The sequence below is a fragment of the Phascolarctos cinereus genome, unplaced genomic scaffold, assembly GCF_003287225.1.
Source record: "Phascolarctos cinereus isolate Bilbo 61053 unplaced genomic scaffold, phaCin_HiC Scaffold_726;HRSCAF=1367, whole genome shotgun sequence".
Classification (NCBI taxonomy): Eukaryota; Metazoa; Chordata; class Mammalia; order Diprotodontia; family Phascolarctidae; genus Phascolarctos; species Phascolarctos cinereus.
Genome location: NW_027556098.1, coordinates 379,557,793 through 379,579,936, shown reverse-complemented (window position 1 = coordinate 379,579,936; position 22,144 = coordinate 379,557,793). Strand labels below are relative to the sequence as shown.

The 22,144-nt window shown below is 39.4% G+C and overlaps 1 protein-coding gene across 19 annotated transcripts in view; it reads right to left on the bottom strand.

The window, feature by feature from the left end:
• Nucleotides 1-22,144, bottom strand: part of EIF4G3 (eukaryotic translation initiation factor 4 gamma 3) — a 366,388-nt gene that overhangs the window by 235,032 nt on the left and 109,212 nt on the right. For all 19 annotated transcript variants that reach the window (XM_078145637.1, XM_078145635.1, XM_078145636.1 and 16 more), the window contains one exon: nt 8,094-8,222. Coding sequence is in view for 1 of the 19 variants with exons in the window: in XM_078145634.1 (XP_078001760.1) it covers nt 8,094-8,222 (129 nt within the window). In the remaining 18 variants the exon portion in view is untranslated. The remainder of the gene's footprint in view (nt 1-8,093; nt 8,223-22,144) is intronic.

Sequence of the window (22,144 nt, the reverse complement as noted above, 5' to 3'; positions counted from 1 at the left end):
ACCATACATGAAACTGTAAAAGTTCACTTTTCTTTTTATGTGTATAATAAATTCAACACGTATTATTCAAAGCTGTCCTACTTGTCTGTGAGTCTTTCCAGACTGGTAAGATTTTAATAATGTTTGCTGAATTTAATTCATAATGAATTAATCTCATCTCTAAATAGATGGTTTTCTGTTTTACTTGAAGAACTTGTGTTGGGCAAGGGCATTAGGAAGATGAAGTTGGAAGCATCATGAAAGAGGGAAACAGAAGAAGACCAAAGGGAAACCTGGAAGCATGAAGACAAACATTATACTGCTTCCCAATTCTTTCCTTTGGGGAACAGACACATTTTTTTCCTGATTAACAAATAAAAACAGGGCAGAGCCTCATTTTTTCCTTTACTAAACTTAAAAGCAATACAATTTGCTTTTCTTTAACTTGTCTTCCTTTCAGAATTATAAAAGGTTCAAAGAGCCAGCAATGAGAATCTTGATACAAAACCCAGTGTAAGCATTGCCTTTGATAAAAGCAGCAGTATGAGAAGATTTCAAGCACTGAAAGAGATGCCCCATCAAGAATGCAGAGAAAGAATTTCTTTTCCCTTTGGTTTCACTGAACAGTTCTACGCCTCCAGAGTTAACCATTAGTATCCACCTGCTCCTTCCAGGAACAAAATATACCCATAACACTTCTCTCTCCATGTACAGGTCTCACTTCAGGGAAAAGTAATGAATGGCTTTACCTGGAGGGGAAAGAAAGTCCCTTTGTTGTGTAAAAGACATAGATCCCTCCAAAACTCCTAAGAATGAAATCCATCACTTATCCACTCACACTGGTAGGAAATGAGTGAGTCTGAGAAGTACAAAGAAGGGAGGGACAGCTACATCTCCATCACTGTCTTTAAACAATTAACCCTTAAATATATTTGGAATAGACTGGTTTGTGAACAGACTTACCTACTTTTCTGGCTAGGTTGGGGGAACGTAGGCAGGAACTCCCAGATACTAATTATTGGTAGGACTTGGAGTGTCAGTAAAAATGGAGCATTGACGCAAAAACGGGTCAGGCCAGAATGAAAAGTTCTGCCATAAGTTGGGACAGAAAGAGAAAGCGGGCCACAATGGCTTGTGGCACCTCAGCCTAAGTCTGCCTAACTCTCATCACATCCCAAGAGCTGTGTCACTTGGTTGTTATAGGCAATGAGAGGATAAAGAAAAGTCACTGAAATTGGCATCAGAGAAACTAATTTAGACTCTACCACTTTTTCCATATGTAAACATAATCAAATCAGTCAACAAACATTAATTGCTTATACGTGCCACCGCTGCCCCAAACACTGGGTACAGTAAGAAAGACTAGCACCTATCGTCAAGAAGCTCACATTCTAATGGGAGAGACAACATCAAAATCACGCTACACATGCCGGATACATGCAGTGTAAATGGAAAGGAATCCCAGACAAAAGCACAGGCAGTGAAGGCAAAAAGAGAAAGCTCTGGTGAGATGTAAGCTAAGCCACAGAGGAAGCCAAGGCAAATAAAAGGCAGAATCAAGGAATGAGAGCATCCCAGACGTGGGGAATAGAGAGCCAGCAGAAATGCACAGCCCAGGGAGATGAAATGTCCTGTGCCAGGCACTGAGAGGAGGCCAGAGCTGCCAGACCACCCAGTACACAGAAGGGAGGCAAGTGAAGGAAGCCTAGAATGGTAAGAAGGGGCCAAGGTAGAAATGGCTTTAAATGCCCAACAGAGCATTTTCTCTTTGATCCTGAAGGTAATGGGGAACTACTAACAGGTCATTTATTTGGGGGGAGGGGGGGCGCAGGGACAGCACAGTGACATGATCAAACCTATGCTTTAGGAAAATCACTTTGGCAGCCTGGCCAAGGGGCAGATTTGAAGCAGTTTAGCCCTTAGGGACTCCCTTCTCTCTATAAAAGAAAGGAAATATACATGCTGCCTACCTCACAAGGCAGTCCTGAGAAAGTAGCTTCGTTATCCTTAAAGCACTATTTGAATCTGAGAATTTGAAACTTTTCTTTATACACAGGTCAGCATAAGACATTCCAGCCCAAGCTAAGTTAGGAAGCTGGTAGGAGAGGTATATGACACTGAGGTGCAGGCCATCCCAGACAGCACCAGCAGTGGGCCTTGGAGGCAGCCGCAACAGTGGCCATGGCAGGAGCAGCAGCAGCAGCTTCAGGGGCTTTCAGCCCAGAGACAGTAAAGGGGGCTGGAAGCTGGAAAACTGGTCAGGGAATCCTGCAGCTGGCCCTGGGTGCAGCTGGCACTGATTGGGAATTCCGCTGCTCATAAGCAGTCCTTGCCTGCAGTTCCAGGGCAGAGAGGAATGCTTCTGGTGGGTCACAAGGGAGCAGGGACCCTGGTAACAGTTCCTGGATGGAGAGAAATGCTAATATTTGTGGCTGCAGGAGAGCAAGGGACCTTGTCAGAGTTCTAGCACCAAGAAGAGCGGTGGGGAACCCGTGACCGTAAGGCCACAGGTGACCTTCTAGGTCCTTGGATGGAGCCTTCTGCCTACGTCCAAGTCTTACAGAACAAATTCCTTTTATTAATGGAATTTGTTCTGTGAAGTTTGGATTCAGTGAATGGGGCACACTTGAGGACCTAGAGGGCCACAGGGGTTGTGGCTGCAGGGGAGTAGGGGGGCCCTTCCTGGGTAAAGACCAAAGCACAGACCAGGAGAGCAGGGACCACATCCCTCCCCAGACTGCCCCATCTTGGAAATACCAAAAACTCGCAGACCCTCAGAACTGGCTCTGAACACAGCGGCACAAAAAAGCCTGACACAGCGCCTCCTCACCCCCATGTGAGCAGAGCTCATCTTTAACATACAGCTCAAAGTCAAGAAACAGGCTGGAAAAATGAGCAAACAAAGAAAGAATCAGACCAAAAGAAGTGACCACAGTGGAAGGCAAGACCAAAATATGAATTCAAAAGCAGACAACCAGCTATATGCAAAGTCTCAAAGAAAAATGCTAATTCAACCCAAACTCAACAAGAATTCTTGGAAGAGCTAAAGAAAGAGATAAAAGGAGTAGAGGAAAAATTAGGAAAAGAAATGAAAGTGACATAAGAAAATTATGAAACAAGAATTAACATCTTGGTAAAAGAGGAGCCAAAAAAATTTTTTTAAGAAAATAACTACTTAAAAAAACAGAATTGACCTAATGGTAAAACAGACACAAAAATTCACTGAAGAAAAGAACTCCTTAAAAAAGCAGAATTGGCCAAAAAGAAAAAGAAATACAAAAGTACATGGAAGAAAATAATTCTTTAAAAATTAGAATTGGACAAATGAAAGCTATTGGCTCCATGAGACACCAAGAAACAATTAAACAAAGTCAAATGAATTAAAAATTTTTTTAAATGTGAAATTTCTCCATGGAGAGACAACTGACCTAGAAAATAGATCCAGGAAAGATAATTTTAAAAGTACTGGACTACTTGAAAGCCACAATCAAAAGAGGAGGCCAGACATCATATTTCAAGAAGTTATCAAGGAAAACTGTCCCCAAAACTAGAAGGTAAAATAGAAATTGAAAGAATCCACCGATTACCTTATGAAAGAGATCCCAATATGAATATTACAGCCAAACTCCAGAGCTCCCAGGTCAAAGAGAAAATATTGCAAGCACCCAAAAGGAAAAAATTCAAATACCATGAAGCCACAGGCAGGATCACACAAGATTTAGCAGCTTCCATGCTAAAGGAGCCATGGGCTTGGAATATAATATTCTGGAAAGCAAAGGAACTAGGACCACAACCAAAAATAACTGAGCAAAACCGAGAACATTCCTTCAAATGAAAAAATAGACATTTAATGAAATAGAAGACTTTTGAGCATTCCTGATGAAAACATCTGAGATGAACAGAAAATGTGACATTGAAATACAAGGCTCAAGAATAAAAAGGGAAAGTGAAAGAGTGATCATAAGATAATCAAGAAAGTTAAACCATTTACATTACTATATGAGAATGTAATACATGTAATTCCCAAGAACCTTATCATTATTAGGGCAATTAGAAGTTTACGTAGATAGAAGGTGTGAGGGAGCTGACTACGTTATGATTGCCGCCCCCCATCCCCCCCAAAAAAAATGAAGGGTGAGAAAGAGGGATGCACTGGGAGAAGGGAAAGGCAGAATGGAGAAAATTTTCTCACATAAAACAGGCATGGCAAGGAAAAACTTTTATAATAAAGGAGGAAATGGGGATGGGGAGTGGCAAGCAGTGCTTGAACCTCAGTCTCATTGGAATTGGTTCAAAGAGGGAAGAAAACACACACACACACACACTTTTGGGTATAGAAATCTAACTTACCCAAAAAGGAGTTAGAAGGGGAAAGGGAGAAGAGATATTGGAGGGGGGAGGTTAAGTGGGAAGATGGATTAAGGGACATAGCAGTCAAAAGCAAAACAGACTTTTGAGGACAGGATAAAAAGAGAGAAAGGAGGATAAATCAAAAACAGGATGAAGGAAAATACACACTTAGTAATCATAAACTGTGAATGTGAAACGGGATAAGCTTACTCATAAAATGGAAGCAAATAGCAGAATGGACAAGAGACACATTTGAATCAGAAAGACACACAGAGTTAAAATAAAGGTCTGGAGTGGACTCTAATAGCTAAATTTTTAAAAAAGCAAGGGTAGCAATCATGATCTCAGATAAAGCAAAGGCAAACTTAATTAAAAGAGATAATCAGGAAAACCACAATTTGCTGAAAGGTACCAAAGGCAATGAAGTAATACCAAAAAATTTTATGGCAAGTTTCTCTGATAAAGGCCTCACTTCTCAAATATACAGGGAATGAAATAAAATTTATTAAAAAAAAAAATGAAGGGCCATTCCCCAATTAACAAATGGTGAAAGAATATGAACAGGCAGTTTTCAAACAAAGAAATCAAAGGTATCGTAATCATATGAAAAAATGCTCTAAAATACTATTGATTAACGAAATGCAAATTAAAACAACTCTGAGACACCACCTCATACCTATCAGAAATGACATGAAAAAACTGGGACACTAATACACTGCTGTCGTTCTAAACTGGTCCAACCACTCTAGAGAACAATCTGGAAGTACACCTATAAAACTGTGCATACCCTTTGACTCAGCAATATCACTACTAGGTCTCTCTCTCAAAGAGATCAAAGAAAAAGGAAAAGGACTCAAGTGTGCAAAAATCATAGCTGCTTTTTTTTAGTAGCAAAGATTTGGAAGTTGGGTGGATGCCCATCAACTGGGGAATGGCTAAACAATTTGTAGCATATGATTGTGATGGAACACTATTGTGCTATAAGAGAGGATAAGGGAGGTGGTTTCAGAAAAACACATGGAAGACTAATATGAACCAATGCAAAGTGAAGTGAGAACAACTATGAAATGATTGTGCACAGTAACAGCAATGTTGTAACGATGATCAACTGTGAAAGACTTAGCTACTCCGATCAACAAAATGATCCAGGACAATTTCGGCTCTCTCTCTATTTTAGAAATGGGCCCTTTATCAGACACACTGGCTGTAAAACTTGTTTCCCAGCTTTCTGCTTTCCTTCTAATCTTGGCTGCACTGGTTTTGCTTGTGTAAAAACTTTCTAATTTAATGTGCTCAAAGTTATCCATTTTGCATTTCATAATGTTCTCTATCTCTCGTTTGGTCATAAATTACTGCCTTCTCCATAGCTCTGACAGGTAAATTATTCCTTGCTCTCCTAATGTGATGTCTAAATCATGTACCCATTTCAACCTTGTCTTGGTAAAGAGTGTGAGATGTTGGTCTGTGCCTAGATTCTGCCACACAGCTTTCCCAGCAGTTTTCGTCACATAGTGAGTTCTTATCCCAGAAGCTGGAGTCTTTGGATTTACCAAACAGTAGATTACTATAGTCATGGACTACTGTGTCTTACGTACCTAGCCTATTCCACTGATCCACCACTCTATTTCTTATCCAGTACCAAATAGTTTTGATGATTATTACTTTATAATATAGTTTTAAATCTGGTACAGCTAGGCCACCTTCCTTTGCATTTTTTTCCCATTAATTCCCTTGATATTTTTGACCTTCTGTTCTTCCAGATGAATTTTGTTATTATTTTTTCTAACTCAATAAATTAATTCTTGGTAGTCTGACTGGCATGGCACTCAATAAGTAAATTAATTTAGGTAGAACTGTCATTTTTATTATGTTAGCTCAGCCTACCCATGAACAATCGATATTTTTCCAATTGTTTAAATCTGAGACTTTATCTGTGTGTTTCGTAATTGTGTTTATACAGTTCCTGGATTTGTCTTGGCAGGTAGACTCCCAAATATTTTATATTGTCTACAGTAATTTTAAATGGGATTTCTCTTTCTACTTCTTGCTGCTGGGCTTTGTTAGTAATATATAGAAATGCTGATGATTTATTTGGGCTTATTTTATATCTTACAACTTTGCTAAAGTTGTTAATTGTTTCAAGAAGTTTTTTAATTGAACCAAGACAATTCCAAAGGACTCATGATGAAAAAATGCTATTCATCTCCGAAGAGAGGACTGATGGACTCTGAGTGCAAAGTGAAATATAATTTTCTTACTTAGTTTTTGTTTTTTTACTTCTTTTCTTGGCACAATGGCTAATATGGAAATATACTTTGCATGACTTCACATGTATTACTGATATCATTTTCCTTGCCTCCTCAGTGGGTGAGGGAGGGAGAGCATTTGGAACTCATTTTAAAAAGAAAAGAATGTTAAAAATAAATAATAAATTTTTGATAAAAAAATAAGGCAAGCCCACTGAATACATTAAGAACTCCCATTAAGGCTGAAATTGAAATAATTCCAGCTTGAATAGGCTTTAAACACAAATATACAGTAATCTTAGGCCACATAATGTAGCATAAAGAACAGACCCAGATTTGCCTTATTTCCAACGAGCAATGCCAATGGAACTTTGAGGAAGTAATTAAAACTTGGTGGGCTTTTGTTTTTTCATCTGCATAATGGAGGCAATAATATTTGTATTCTTCAGCCTCACAAAAAACTTTTAAGAGGTAAGCACTACATAGGCTTTTATTAACAATAATTATCAGGGATACTATCCCCAGGGCTCATCTTAAGCCAACGTTCAATCAGGTACATTCCTTTCCAGATCGCATACTTACATACACTATGAGCATTAATCCTTACCACCAACTTACAAGGAACAAAATTGCAATACATGGGAGGCTCACTTAAATGCTATGAAGTAAATCTGCATTATTCCCATAAAAATCCCTAACATGAAAATCATTACATAAACAGATAAAGGAGACAGGGTCTATAGCAGGTCAGTTCAAATGATGATAGTACCACATGGATGCAGCCAAGGTCATGGTTTTGATCTCCATGAGATCTAAATAGTGTCACAAGATTTTTATGATGAAAGGATCGATGTTTAACTCCTAAGCAAAACAAAAATAGTCAAAAGCACATCAGTGCTCCCAAAGAACATGAACAAAACTGCATTTGGATCAATACATATTAATTCCCACCACAGTTAAAACATGCACCCAAGCATGGTTCTCCTGGCATCATGTGATCCGACAGTAAATTACTATAAACACAGCCTTTTTTTCTGGGTCTTCTGTGCTTTATGTCTGCCCTCATAGTAAAGAGGTACCAAAGTGCCCTAATCTACAATAATTTTGACAGATTTTTAAAATGAGAAATCCCAGCACTACTGAACAACAATCAAATCGGTCAGACATTTCAACCTCCACAGAGAAGGGTACAATAGCTTATGCAATATGTGAAAACCTATAAAGTTTTACTTTACATAAGACGAGCATGTGCCACGGGTCTTTTTTCAAGACCAACCATGAAGAAAAGATCTCTGTGCCTTTAAAAAAAAAAACTTGAGATGATTAAAAATAAGAAGCAAAACAGTCACTGGTCACTGTAGGGTGACGGTCACATGCTCCATCCCAATAGTGTAAGGCACTCAGCCTGCAGATAATTTCACAGAAACTGGCCATAGACAAGAAGATAGCTCAGAAAACAAAGACAAGGAGCAACACAGACATCACCGGCAACTTCTCTAACACAAAGGCCTGACTTACCTGTGAGAGTCCAGGTGACGACGCATGTCCTGGTGGGGTTGCTGCAAGATTTGGATGTCCCTTGTTTATTTCATGTGCTGAATACGGGGAAGGGGTGGGAGGTCCAGGTTGTCTTGCTACTTGTGTTACCTGTGAGGAAATAAACTTTTAGTACAAGTACTAAATTAGCAATCAGATCTTTATGAATCTATGAACTTACATCGCTAAACTACAGCATTTAACTCAACATCTATAGCAAAGTTGGAATACTTCAACAAACAGCTAGAAACAAAGTATGGATCACATTACAGTTTTGATATCTAGTAAGAATGAAAAATAAACACCCTAAAGACATAAGATTCTTTAACATCTTTATGCACCAGAATTATCTACTCTTTTAGGGAACCGTAAAAGTAAAAGCTGACATACATTTGTAAAATACTTCGTGATAACCAAGTAAATTAGGTTTTATGGGCACTAATGTGCTCATTTTACATGAGAAAAAAGGTACAGAAGAGTCAAGGGACTTGTCTACTGTCATATGGCCAATAAGTCCTAAAGGCAGTATACAAATTCACACCCATACAAATCCAATTTCCTGCCTTTAACAACCAAGTCATGCTGCAATTAGAGGATTTAGAGCTACAGCAGAACTTACAGTTTCCTCTTAAATATAACCCTCTCATTTTACAGGGGAGCAAACTGAGGCATGTCTAAAGTGCATAGATAATAAGCCAGTTACGTGCTCAATGGATATAGCACTAGGCCTGGAGTCAGGAAGACCTGAGTTCGAATCTGTTTTCAGACACTTCCTAGCTTGTTGACACCAACAAAGTCACTTTACCTCTGTCTGCTTTGGTTTCCTAATCTTTAAAATGGGGACAATAATAGTACCTACTATTGTGAAGAGCCAATGAGATCACGTTTCTAACATATTTCTAACATGTTGGCAAAGCTTAAAATACTACATAAATAAGTGGCAGGTATAACAGCGTCATGTACATTAAAAATTTCTGTCAACGTGTCATTTTTTAGAAAAAAATTATTGGTGTCTGATTAGGGTTCTTTTAAGAACCCCAAAAGATGAGAACTGCTGGTGTGATAAAGTGAGCTACCTATCCAGAATGGTGTGGAAGAAGGGCTATCTTGGAAAATTATAAAATAGCCTACAGGATTTTGAGCTGGGAATCAATCAACAAGCATTTATTAAGCAAGAACTAGAGGCTGGGAACTATTTTAGACACCAGGGATTGGGGAAAGAGGCCAGGTAAATACAGGTTAACTTGGGGAAGGAGAGAAGTCCTAGCAGCTACAAGCATCAGGAAAGGCCTCGACAACAAAGTGATGCTTGAGTAGAGCTTTGAAGGAAAGTAGGGATTCCAAGAGGAAGAGGGGAGGAATGAGAACGCTTCAGGCAACAGATGCAGCCCAAGCGAAGGCATGAAGAGCACAGACGGAACACGGGATGTAACCAACTCAAAAAAGAACAATGTAGCTAAGTCAAAAAGTACATCAAGGCCAGTAACGTAAATAATGACCCTAAAAAAAATAGGTTGGAGCCAAAATGTGAAGGGCATCAAGGACCAAACAGAAGTTTTTATGTGTGATGCTAGAATTAACGGGGAGCCATTGTCATTTATTCAACAGGGGAGGGACATAGTCAGACTCAGGTGTTTAGAATGTTACTCTGGGGCCCACATACACCAAAACGTTTATAGGAACATCTTCTGGAACAGCCAATAAATAGAAATAAAGTCGATGCCCATCAAAGGAATCTTTACACAAGCTGTGGTAGATGAACATAATGAAAGGTTACCATGCTATAGGAAGTTTTGTGCATGGTACAATCTCTAACATTCAGGTCACCTTTCCATTTTTAATTCATTGTAGAATACGGTTTAAGATGCTGTTCTAAGCCTAGTATCTACCAGACTGTTCTCTAGTTTTCCCGGTAGCTCTCAGTGAATAGGAAGTTCCATTCTCAGTGATTTATATGTTGGAGTTTCCTGAATACTGGGTCAGATTTCCATTATTTCTGATTTCCCTTTGTTTCATCTGCCCCACAGATCCACTTTTCCAGTTTTTTCACCAATTTTTTGGATTACTGATGTTCTGTAATATAGTCAGAGGTCTGGAAATGTTATCCCCCTCATATTCCTGCTACCATTTTCATTATTTCCTCACTGGTATTGCTAACTCATGTGTCCCTCCAAATGAATTTTGTTATTGTTATGTCAAGTCCCATAAAGTTTCCTTTGGAAGTCTGAATTTTGGCAGTACTGGTACTGTTATTACCATGGCACCATTCAGCCGTGAACAAGGAATACTCCTCAAACTATTTAAGTGGTTCCTTATTCCTTCAAGGAATATTCTGTAGTTAAGCTTGAGCGTATACAAATACTGAGTGTACATTGGTGAACTGAATCCTATTCCACACTTATTTTGAATAACTGAACTATTTTTATTCTTGCCTTTTGGATTTTGTTGTTGTTATATAAAAATGCTATTGATGTTTGTGGGTTTATTTTTTAGCCTGATTTTTTTTGGGAGGGGAGAGTAAGGCAACTGGGGTTAAGTGACTTGCCCAGAGTCGTACAGCTAGTGAGCGTCAAGTGTCTAAGGCCGAATTTGAACTCAATTCCTCCTGACTCCAGGGCCGGTGTTCTATCCACTGCACCGCCTACCTGCCCCCTCAGCCTAAAATTTTGTTGAAGCTATTAATGTCTCAATTAGGTGTTTTTGCTGTTTCCCTGAGACTCTCTTATTTAACCATCACATCAGCAGCAAATGGGTTTGGTTTGATTTCTTCTTTGGAGGAGTTTGTTATTAAACAAACTGTGGAAACAAGAAAGCCAACAAGTATTTCAGTGTCTGCTTCGTGTTGGGCACTGTAAGAAGCTCTTAACAAATGTCATCTCATTTGATCCTCACAACAACCCCTGGGAGGGAGGTACCATCATTATCCTCATTCCATATGTGAAGTAACTGAGGCAGTAAGAAGTGGCTTGTCCAGTGTCACACAGCTACTCGGTGCCTGAGGCCATATGTAAATTTAGGTTTTCCTTACTCCAGGCCCAGGGCTCTGTGCACTGAATGTAATGGAATACTGCAGGGCTATGAGAAATGACAAACATGAAGAAATATGGAAAGACATAAACTGAAGCAATTTTTAAAAGAAATTTGTTATAAGGAATGGCTCTCTGGAAACCGGAAAGACAGAAATTTAGCTGACGAAAAGACAAAGATATCAATAACTGTTTTTTAAAATAATGAATATGAAGCATGCAGAAAAGCATGGGAAATCTTATATGAACTCCTGCAAAGTAAGCAGAACCAGGAAAACAGTCTGCCCAATGACTATGACAATGTAACTCAGAAGAACTCAAATAACCAAATAATCAAAATGCGTGGCCACCCCACTCTTCTTTGCATAGGCAGGAGATGACGGAAGCGTTACACTGAATAAAATGCCAGACTTTAAGTCAATTACCATACGTTTGTGTTATATTATTCCAACTGGGCAATCACTGCCGTAAAGTATTCTTCCCTATTTGATTCTTTAGGGCGATTAGGTGGTACAGTGGACAGTGTCAGGCCTGAAGTCAAGAGGATTCATCTTCATGAATTCATATCTGGCCTCAGACACTTACTAGCTGTGTGACTCTGGAAAAGTCACTTAACATTGTCTGACTCAGTTCCTCATCTGTAAAAATGAACTGGAGAAGGAAAGGACAAACCACTCCAGTATCTTTGTCAAGAAAACCCCAAAAGGGGTCACAGAGTTGCACATGACTGAAAAACAGCTGAAGAAAATTTAATTCTTTATTTCCCACTGTCAACAACAGCTGTTTTAAATCTCTTCCCTCCTAAAGTCTCCCTCACAATGCCAGCCCCTAACTTCTCAGAAGAAATCTGACCTCACACTTCGAGAAAATAGAATGAGTCTTTCTTTCTCACTACTACACATCTCAAAATGCCTTGCCATAAAGCCGAATTTTCTACATTCCGATCTCAGATAAAGAAGTAGCCTCTCTCTTAGCACAGTCAACCCCATTACAGGTAACCTTGATGCCCTCCCCATGCATCTCCTCTAGCAGACTGACCCCCAGAATCATCTCTCACTCCATCTTCTATCTCTCCTTATAGACTGCTTCTCTCTGCTACTGAACCAGAGCACCCAAGTCTTTCTCATCTTTAAAAAACTCACAGGCCCGCCACCTACCAGCGTAAGCTGTAATCTATAACCGGTCCTCCTTTTCTCAGTCAAGCTCTTACAAAAAGCTGGCTTACACAAAGTGCTCCTCTAGCTCTTATCTCACTCAATTTTCAGCTCGTAAGCCAGTTGGTGACCTCATCACTCACCTGAAGCTGCTCCCTCCAAAGTGACCAAATCCACTCCCTGACAGGGTGAATCTAGGTGTGTCCCTTAGAGGCCTTCGTCGCCATGTTAGACATCATTCTGCTTCCCTTTCTGGCACAGCCAGATGGGTCTTTTGGATGTTCTTCCCACACAACTTCCATCTTGCCTCTATGCCTATTTGTAAACCTTATTCCCCTTGCTTGAAGGGCATTCCACTCCTCATCTCTCTCTCTCTCTCTCTCTCTCTCTCTCTCTCTCTCTCTCTCTCTCTCTCTCTCTCAGAATCAACAGCTCCTTCAAATCCCAACTTAAATGTCACAGGAGGCCTTCGCTTCTGTCTCTGCATCCTCAGCATCAAGAATAGCACCTGGCATACAGGAGGGATTTAAACAATTCATGTTTGGTAGATACTGAAATGCATCAACAAAAAAGTGAACACAAGATGGTAAATAAGGCGTGTCACATGAAGAGCAGTGGAAGAACTATGGCTGATTAGGCTAGGAAAATGCTGAGGATGGGCATTATAACCCGCACTCAGACAAGTACGTACTTCTAGGCATTATCTTCAATTCTGGTTAGACCTCCAACAGAACAGGCCATAAACTACACATGCCATCTGATCCTCTGCTACTCTTTTTCTTATCCTTCTGGAAATCTGGCAATAAAAAAAAAAGGCATACCCAAGATGATGGAGGCTTCTGTCTAGTTTTTTGGCAATGCATAAACACCAACAAGGAAAGATGCAAGTAGAACACTTGACATCCCTTGCCCCAGCTGCTGGAGCAGCCCACTACTTTTCCAAGCATCCAACTCTGTGAGGGTACCCTCTCTCTACTTGGCTTCTCCTGGGTTAATGTGTTAGAGCCTGCTGACATCCATGTGAGCCACTCCATGGCCCTCTGGGGGACATCAAACTATCACCCTTAGGAGACTATGGTGTGCAATGAATTACAGCCACACAGTATCAAAGGAAAAGGATTGATGGACCTTGGCTTCGAGCAGAAACTGGCAGGTGTTAAAAGCATTTCACAACACTATGGGCCCAGCTCACCATCAGTTAATAGGGAGATATCTCTCTCTCTCACACACACACACACACACACACACACACACACACACACACACACACACACACACACACCCCTTTAGGTTGTCCACAGAAAAGCCAATCATAGTCCAGATAATTAATTTTGTTCAGTCACTTGGTTTTTCCTGCTTGAGACTTAAGCCAAACTCTTGTAAATTACAGAATTCACTGAGGAAGTCTCTGAAATGTTCTAGAGTATAAAAGTGCGCATAATATCATCTGTAAATAAATGGCTCTGAAGGAACGTACCATCTATGGGAAATCCTTCTTGCACTAGAACTGTGTTCTGGCTAACCTTTCTGACAGGAGCAAGATTTCTGTACCTCAAATTTATCCCTGTTCTCTATTTTATAGCAATAACCAGGTCGCTCTGGAACAAAATGGCCTCTGTTGCTCTATCTTTCAAGGAATCTTGTAAAATTTTGACACAGGCCTGGGAGCTGTGCTGCTGGAGGAGGCTCTAAGGAAGCATTCTGCTCTACTGAATCATACTCTGTTTTAATAGTCAACAAACCAGAAGCACAGTAAGATCTTGTATTCTTTCCATCTTTCTCGATATGGGTTGCTATCAAATAACATTTGTAAAAGCCTTCCTGGCTCCCTGATCCACCTTTTGTCAGATGCACCCCGTGGGTGCAGATGATTCTCATAAAGACTTGGCAGAGATTAAGAAATGAGGACCCTGGGTCAGGATTTGTTGACCTTCTCTTTTTAAAAATGAATATGTATTGCTTTCATTTCTCTCTACAACTCTTACATCTCCCAATATATCCCACCCCCAAACCTGCCAAGAAGGCCATCCTTTACACCTCATAATAAAGAACAAAAAGAGGGGGGGGATCTAATAGTGCTCCCCCTTTGTTGTCCCCCCATTTCAGCCACAAAGAAGCAGGGCAAGTGTTTTCTCCCATCTGTTCCTTGGTGTGATCAGAAGCTTGGTCATTATAATTTTACAGTTTTCGGTTTTGACTGTTTGGTGGTTGTTCGTTCCCTTTACATCGTTGCAGTTGTTATGTATACTGTATTCCTGCTTCTGCTTAATTCACTTTGCATAAGTTCATTTCTCTTCATGCTTCTCTATATTCATCAAATTCATAATTTCTTCTTTGGTTCTCAATTCCTTGCCCATCCAACACAACAAACATTTATTCAAGACCTGCTACGTGCCAGGCACAGCACTAGGTGCCAGTGACGGGGTGGGGATCTATTGGAGGAAGACACGTGAAAGAAAGCTGAAAAGACAGGGGTGGGAATGGGGGCACATGACAAGAGAACCTGGCTCTGGTGATGATGGTGGTGTTGCTGCTGCAGGAATGCAACTGACAGGGGAATGGCTGGGCTCTGAGCCCTCTTGAACCCTCCTGAAATGGAGAAGGCTTCTGCTCTTCCCCCCTGCAATCAGAGGGGGCAGAGGCTACTGAGGGTGCTCAAGAGGTAAGAGTTCCAAAGCCAATACCATCTCCAGGATGAGGAGGTGCCAGATGCTGAGCTGTTCCTGGGAACATGATGATGATGGAGTTAAATCTAAGGAGTACTGCTAGTGGGAACGCCTCAAAAAGTATGATGTGACTGGCATCGAGGGGCCTTTCTCAGGGCATACACCTAGCACGTGGCACAACAGACACAGAACTAAGCAGAGACTCAAGACTGGTGTTTCAATGTGGATTCAGACGCCTCCTAGCCCTGTGACTCTGGGCAAACTCACTTGGCCTCTCTCTGCCTCAGTTTCCTCAATGGTGAAACAAGGATAATAACAGCACCTACCTCCCAGGACTGTGAGAGGATCAAATGAGATAGATACCTGTCGAGTGCCTAGAACAGAAGCTGGCACACAGTAGGTGCTTAATCAATCTTCACTCCCTTCCATTTCCCCTGCCCTTTTGTTAGCCTGAAACCTAACTAATTCTTCTAAATACAATCACATTTTGACTCTGTGTGAATCTTTATGTTTCAAGTACATTTTCAAGTGTACATATCATTGGATTCTTCTTTCTAATTTAATCTGTTATCCTCTTCCATTCATGTTCCCAGTTATGCCTGCTATTGTATCTTGCCCTCCACCACTTTCTCTTTTATTTTTTTCTCTCTTTTCCTCTCCATTCCTTTCCAGTCCCACATCCAAAGAAGGTACAGAAAAAAAGAAGCCTGATCTGAACTAGTAATTCATAGTTGAAGTAGTGTTTCTGATCCCTCTGCCAAGCCTAAATCTTCATCTCTGGCTTGCATATTATTTTCTCTATTTTTAATCCCTTTATGATTTTCTCTCTGATGTGAACTTTGCCTTCCCTCCTTAAGGCTTTCTCCCCATTCCTGCCTGCATCCTTGTTGAATTTAAAATATTTTCACACAAAATGCTTTCTGTATCAATGTGTGTGCCTTTATCTGGTTCAGATAAGCATGAGATTATAATGAGATGCCCAACTCCCCCACCCATTCTTCTGTGTCTTTGGACCCCTCTCACATACCCCATCATAATAAATAGTTAAGTTGCTCCCCCTTCTTCCTCATTTCTTTCTGAGTTTTTTTTTTAATTTTCTCTATTAAAACAACAAAACAGAACAAAATTACACTATGACCTAAGTTTATGCATTACTTAACCCCTTTTGCGACCAACAGACAAGACAGTGAGATTTTAAGGGGCTCTTTCTTCTACCCCATTAGGACAATTTATATAATGAATACAACATTCATTATAAAGAAAAACAACAGTGAAAGGCTTAAGAACTAGGATCTATTCAGTGACCAGCTCCAACTTCAGAGGCCCAATGCTGAAGTGTGCTTCCTACCTTCTAAGAGGTGACAGAATTTTTGTTTGTTTTGTTCTGCTCTGCACTAATGTGTTAGAGCAGAGACGTGTATTTTAACGGGAGGGGAGGGGGAGGCAGTGAGATAAAAGGGGGCTTATAGAAAGAGTAATGAATGTAGACAGGGGAACAGAAGAAAGGCCTAACAATTAAACATTTTTTTAATGTACAGACAAAAATAAGAGAAAATTTCAGGGGGAGACAAAGATGAGCAGGTCAGCTTTGGAAATACATGTGTTGAATTTATTATACACTTTAAAAAAAACTGTACATAACAGAAATTTGCTATTTTATGTTCATTATTTTTCTATTTATACAGAAATAATATTTAATTGTAAATATTTATGTTTATTGGTATATCAAGTTTATATTAATAAAAATGAAAATTTGGGGAAATAAAAGAAAAAGACAAGTACATCAACACAGTTTGTGGAACTATGATATGGTTCAAATATTCTGAAGAAAAAATCGGAAAAACACTAAGAGAGTGAATGAAATGTCCATACCTTTTGATACAGAGCCTACCATTAGCTATCTAACCAAAGGAGGTTTTAAGTGGGGAACAAGGGAAAGCTCCACGTATTCAAAGTATTCACAGTAGCACTCTTTTGTAGTAACAACTGAAAATAATGTAAGGTCCTGAGTGGGGAACAGTAAAACATGTGGTACATGAATGAAAAGTACAACTATGCAGAGAAAAAGGATGATTATGAAGAATTTAAAGAACAACTTCTACCAACTATTGCAAAACGAAATACACAAAGCCAGAAAAACATCATACATAATGACAGAGAGGATTATCACTGCGCTGTGAGGAACAGTGAATGTGCTGAATACAGAGAAGCCAGGGAAGATCTATATGAACTGATGCAGGGTAAAGTCAGCAGAGCCAAAAAAAAAAAAACCCAAAACAAAACAAAACAATTTACACAGTGACTACAACAATGTGAATGGAAAGAAAAACCACCAAAAAATCAAGTGGATATAACAAAATTGTAAATATCAATCAGAGCTTGAATGAAGAAAGAAAAGAACACAGTTCCACCTATCCCTTCTTAGAGGAGGGAGGTTCACAGGGGTTACCCAGAAGTGCTTTGGGACTGTTTCAATGTATCAATCAGTTGTGCTGACTTTTTTTTTTAATCCTTTTCTTTATCTGTCTTCAATAAATACTACTTGTTACAGGAGATAGCTCTCAGGGAAGGGGAAAGGCAGGACACTGGGAATAACTATGATATAAATAACAACATATAATTTAAAACTTAAATTTCAAAAAAATATATACACAATAAAATATATATACACAACAATATAAATGGAAAAAACTAGAAAAACAAACAATGCTGTGACACTAAAATGACTAAACTTGGCTCTAGGGGGAAAAAAAAAGATGAGAAAATATACCACCACTACTACTCCTTTCCTTGAAAAAGTCGAAGACAAAGAACATGGAACACTGCACATGATGTGTATAGTTAGTTATGCCATTCTTTATTTTTTCATCATTCTATTACAAGTTTAAGAGTAGAAATCAAGGAAATCATTCAACTTATCCCATTTAAAGAAATGAGAAGATGCTAGGCTCAGACATCTGTCACTCAAAGGTGTGAAGTAGATGTGAACAGACCTAAATACCTCTAGTGAGTCAATCAACAAACGATTGGGATTTAGATTAATCATTTGGATTTAGACTTCAATTTGTTGGAGTCAATTATGACCCCATTTGGTTTTCTTGGCAGAGATACTGGAGTGGCAATCTCCTCTAGCTCATTTTACAGATGAGGAACTGAGGCAAACAGGGGTAAGTGACTTGCTCAGGGCCACACAGCTGGTAAGTGTCTGAGGCCAGATTTGAAATGAAGAAGATGAGTATTCTTGATCCAGGCCTGGCACTCTACTCACCACGCCACCTAGCTGCCCAGACTTCAACTTAGAAGTCCTTAAAAGTCACTGGATGAAGAGAGGGCCGTTTCACCAGAAGTGCATTAGTAATGATTAAGGAAACTTGATGACCTACATAATCTGTGGGTCATCTATGAAACAGCAGCCACTTGAGAACCTGGGGTTCCAGCCTTCCTTCCCCCATGGCCACAGGAAGTACTTAGACTCAGAGGATCCAGAGGATTCCAGCCTTCCTAGTACTGCCCTAACAGTCCTACAACAGCTACCAGCAGTGTTTGCATTAGGAGCTAAGGAGAATCTGAACAGAATAAGGAAAGGCAATTCCAAGGCTCTACAAACAGCCTAGCAGAAAGGCTACATTATACTTCATGGAAACAACTTGAGGACTCCAACAAAAGGGTCTCTGGGAGCTATGAGTTATCCCTTTGTCTCAAACACACTCTAAGCTTGAGTTTAGAGACTGCATGCTAGTAGAAGAATGTCCCCAACTTTGGGTGGGGAGGAAGTCGTACCAGAGTTTATATCCACTATTCTTAATAAATCACTATTATGAAAAACCAATTGAGTCTGGCTAATATTACCAGTAATGAACTGGGGGATATTACAAAACCACTGCCCAACAACTTCCAGACTTGGAAAGGCAGCCATCCTCTGGAACCCTGCCTGCCAGTGTGAGAAAGATTGCAAAGATGGCCCCAGAAGCTATACTGTATACTAAAGGATGGCTCTCTTCAGAGGGGAAGAGGTAAGAATATATGTAAAATGAAAATAATATTTAAAAACATAAGGTAGCAATACAAACTCAGAAAAAACACCTTAGATTCCACTAAAGACAAAAAAAGAATTAAAAGAAAATATAAGGAACAAAATCAGAGTAAAAGGCAAAGATTTTGAAAAATTATAAAAGATCATGAGATCAAAGATATGGAACTGGATGGGTTCTTCAAGACCACCTAGGAGTCCAAGCCCATTACAGATGGAGGAACTCAGGCCCACAGAAGTAAAGTCACATGATTAGTGGCAGACCCAGAATTCAAACCCAAAATTCAGAGAGACAGTATTAATTACATGAAATTTAAAAGCTTTAGAAGAAACGAACTAGATGCAGCAAGAAAAGAAAAGATATGGATTGTAGAGGAAATAGCTGCAAATACTTCTGATAAAATTCTAACACCTAAAATCCTCAGGAACATGATACAAACCTAAATTAAGAGTCAATCCCCAACTAACAACCACCACAGGAAAAAGTCACTATCTACACAAACACAGTAACTATAAGAATATAAAAACAATACTAAAAGGCAACTTTTTTTTTAAGGCAATTGAGGTTAAGTGACTTGCCCAGGGTCACACAGCTAGTAAGTATCCAGTGTTTGTTCTGAGGCTGCATTTGAACTCAGGTCCTCCTGACTTCAGGGCCGGTGCTCTACCCACTGCCCCACCTGGCTGCTCCTAAAAGGTAATTTACAATGTCACTTTCCAAACTGAAGTAAAAGCAACATTGTTCTTTTTTGTTAATAAATGGTCAATTACAAAAAATGAGAAAAAAGCATGCCAAGTTCTTCACAATGACAACATAGGGAGGCTTTTGCAAAACTTGTTCATGAGAATTTATTTAGGAGCATCAAGTAAAGTGAGCAATCAATCACAACAAAATGTAGCAATTAAAGAATTAAATTCAGAAGAGAAAATGGGGGTGGAAGAGTCTTCATAAAAGATGGATGTGGATTCACAAGAGGACCTTAGATTTTAAAATGCCATAGTTAGATATTAGAAGCTAGGGCAGGAAACAAAGTGTGAATTTAAAATTTGGCACATTCCCATCACAACAGGGTCAGGGAGCTAAAGACCAGAAAAAACTGAGAACTGAGGGGAAAAAAAGATAAAGAAAAAGGGGACATGTGGGAAAACGAAAAGCATCGAAAAGGGCACTGGACCAAAGGTCAGAGTTAACAACATTAACAAACAACAAAGTAAAGTTGATAAACATTTACTTTCTATTTTCCTTTCCAATGAAAATAATCCTCAGGCTGGGGAAAACAAACAAGAATTGCTAAAATAAAATGGATATCCAGGAAAAGCAAGTTTCTAACAAGAAAGCAGCTAGCTGACCTTAATAAACCCAAGTCTTCAATCTCAGATGGTCTCCTTGGCTCCCTGAAGAACTGGCAAGTGTGAGCATTGAACCACCCTACATGGCTTGAATATGATAGCTCATATGATTAAAAAAATTAGAAGAGAAGAACAGAATCACATACTTGTCATGACTATGAACAGAAGAACAATTCTTGACCAAAAAAGAAACAGAGGAAATTACAAGAGATGAAGTACATAATTTTCATTACATGAATTAAAAAGTTTTCACATGAACAAAATTAATACAAGGAAAAGAAAGGAAATGGTGACTGACTAGGGCAAAAAATCTTTCTATAAAATATTCAGATAAGGAAGACAAAGAAAAGCACTGTGGGCAGAAAACTGGCCTTAAAGCCAAGAAGACATGGTTGAGTTCAAGTTTCCTCTCGGAAACCTCTGACTGTGTGACTCTGGACAAATTACTTAACATCTTTGTATTCTAGACAACCCTCTTAGACTAATTCTATGTCAAAGGCACCAACATAATTAAAGAGGATCTCCTCAATTGGCAGCTCCCTATAACCAAGGAAGTAATAGGTTCAGTCCCTATCCCTAGCTAAGTTTTATGGAAGATGTAAATATTTAAGAGCAAAAGCCATTCCCCAATAGATAGAAACCAAAGGATATGAAGAAGCAGTTCTCAAAAGGACTGCAAACTCTGAACAGCATATGAAAGAATGTTCTAAATCATTAATAAAAGGAAAATCAAAACAATCCTGAAGTTTCACCACATACAGCAAATGACCAAGAATAACAAATGATAGGAACAATCAATGTGGAAAGGTATATATAGAAAAATGGTCACCTTAATGCATTACTTACTGTGAATCACTATGCCTTTTCTGGAAAGTAACTTGAAATTACGCAAATAAAGTGGTTAAAATGCCCATGCCTTTAAGCCAGAGATTTCTTTGCTAGGTCAACAACAAAAAGAAAGGTCCTATATTCCCTAAAATATTTGTGACACCACTTTTGGGGATGGCAAAGAACTGGAAATGATGTAGATGTCCATCAGTTGGGGAAGGCAAACCCAACTTTGGCAGATAAATTTAACAAACTATACCATGCTGTAAGAGAGAATCACTCTGAGGACAGCTTAGCATGAACTGAAGAGGCACAACCAAGTAGAAGCAGCAGGATCCCAGGAAACACAGCTACTGTAGTGTAAAGAACGACCATCAGCAAGAGAAGACACCTGCTAACCCTCTACTTCTCTGCACAGGGATGGAGACTGTGGGTGTAGAGCAATGGATAGAACAACAGGCTTCTTTGAAAACATCGGTCAGTCTGGAACACCTTTTCCCTCTTTTCTTCCTCTTCTAAAAAAAATGCTGTTATAAAGGATGGCTCTCCAGCAGGGAGTGGAGGAAGGAGATACAATGGGAAATACAAGGCATATGAAAAAAAGTCATTTTAAAAAAAAAGAAATAATGTGGATAACATAAAAGTTGCTGCTGGGGCAGCCAGGTGGCGCAGTGGATAGAGCATCGGCCCTGGATTCAGGAAAACCTGAGTTCAAATCCAACCTCAGACACATAACATTTAATAGCTGCATGACCCTGGGCAAGTCACTTACCCCTACTGCCCAACCAAAAACCAAGCAAAAAACAAAATATAAAGGTTGCTGTAGAACACAGAAGGATACGTATTGCTCCAAATTTCAAAAGAGGGAAAAAAAAAAGTAGAATCTAAAAACTATAGAACAGTGAGCTTAACATTCCTCCTGTTAAATTCCACAATATATTATTATTGCCTTTAATTATTTGTCCTCATCTTATTGTTA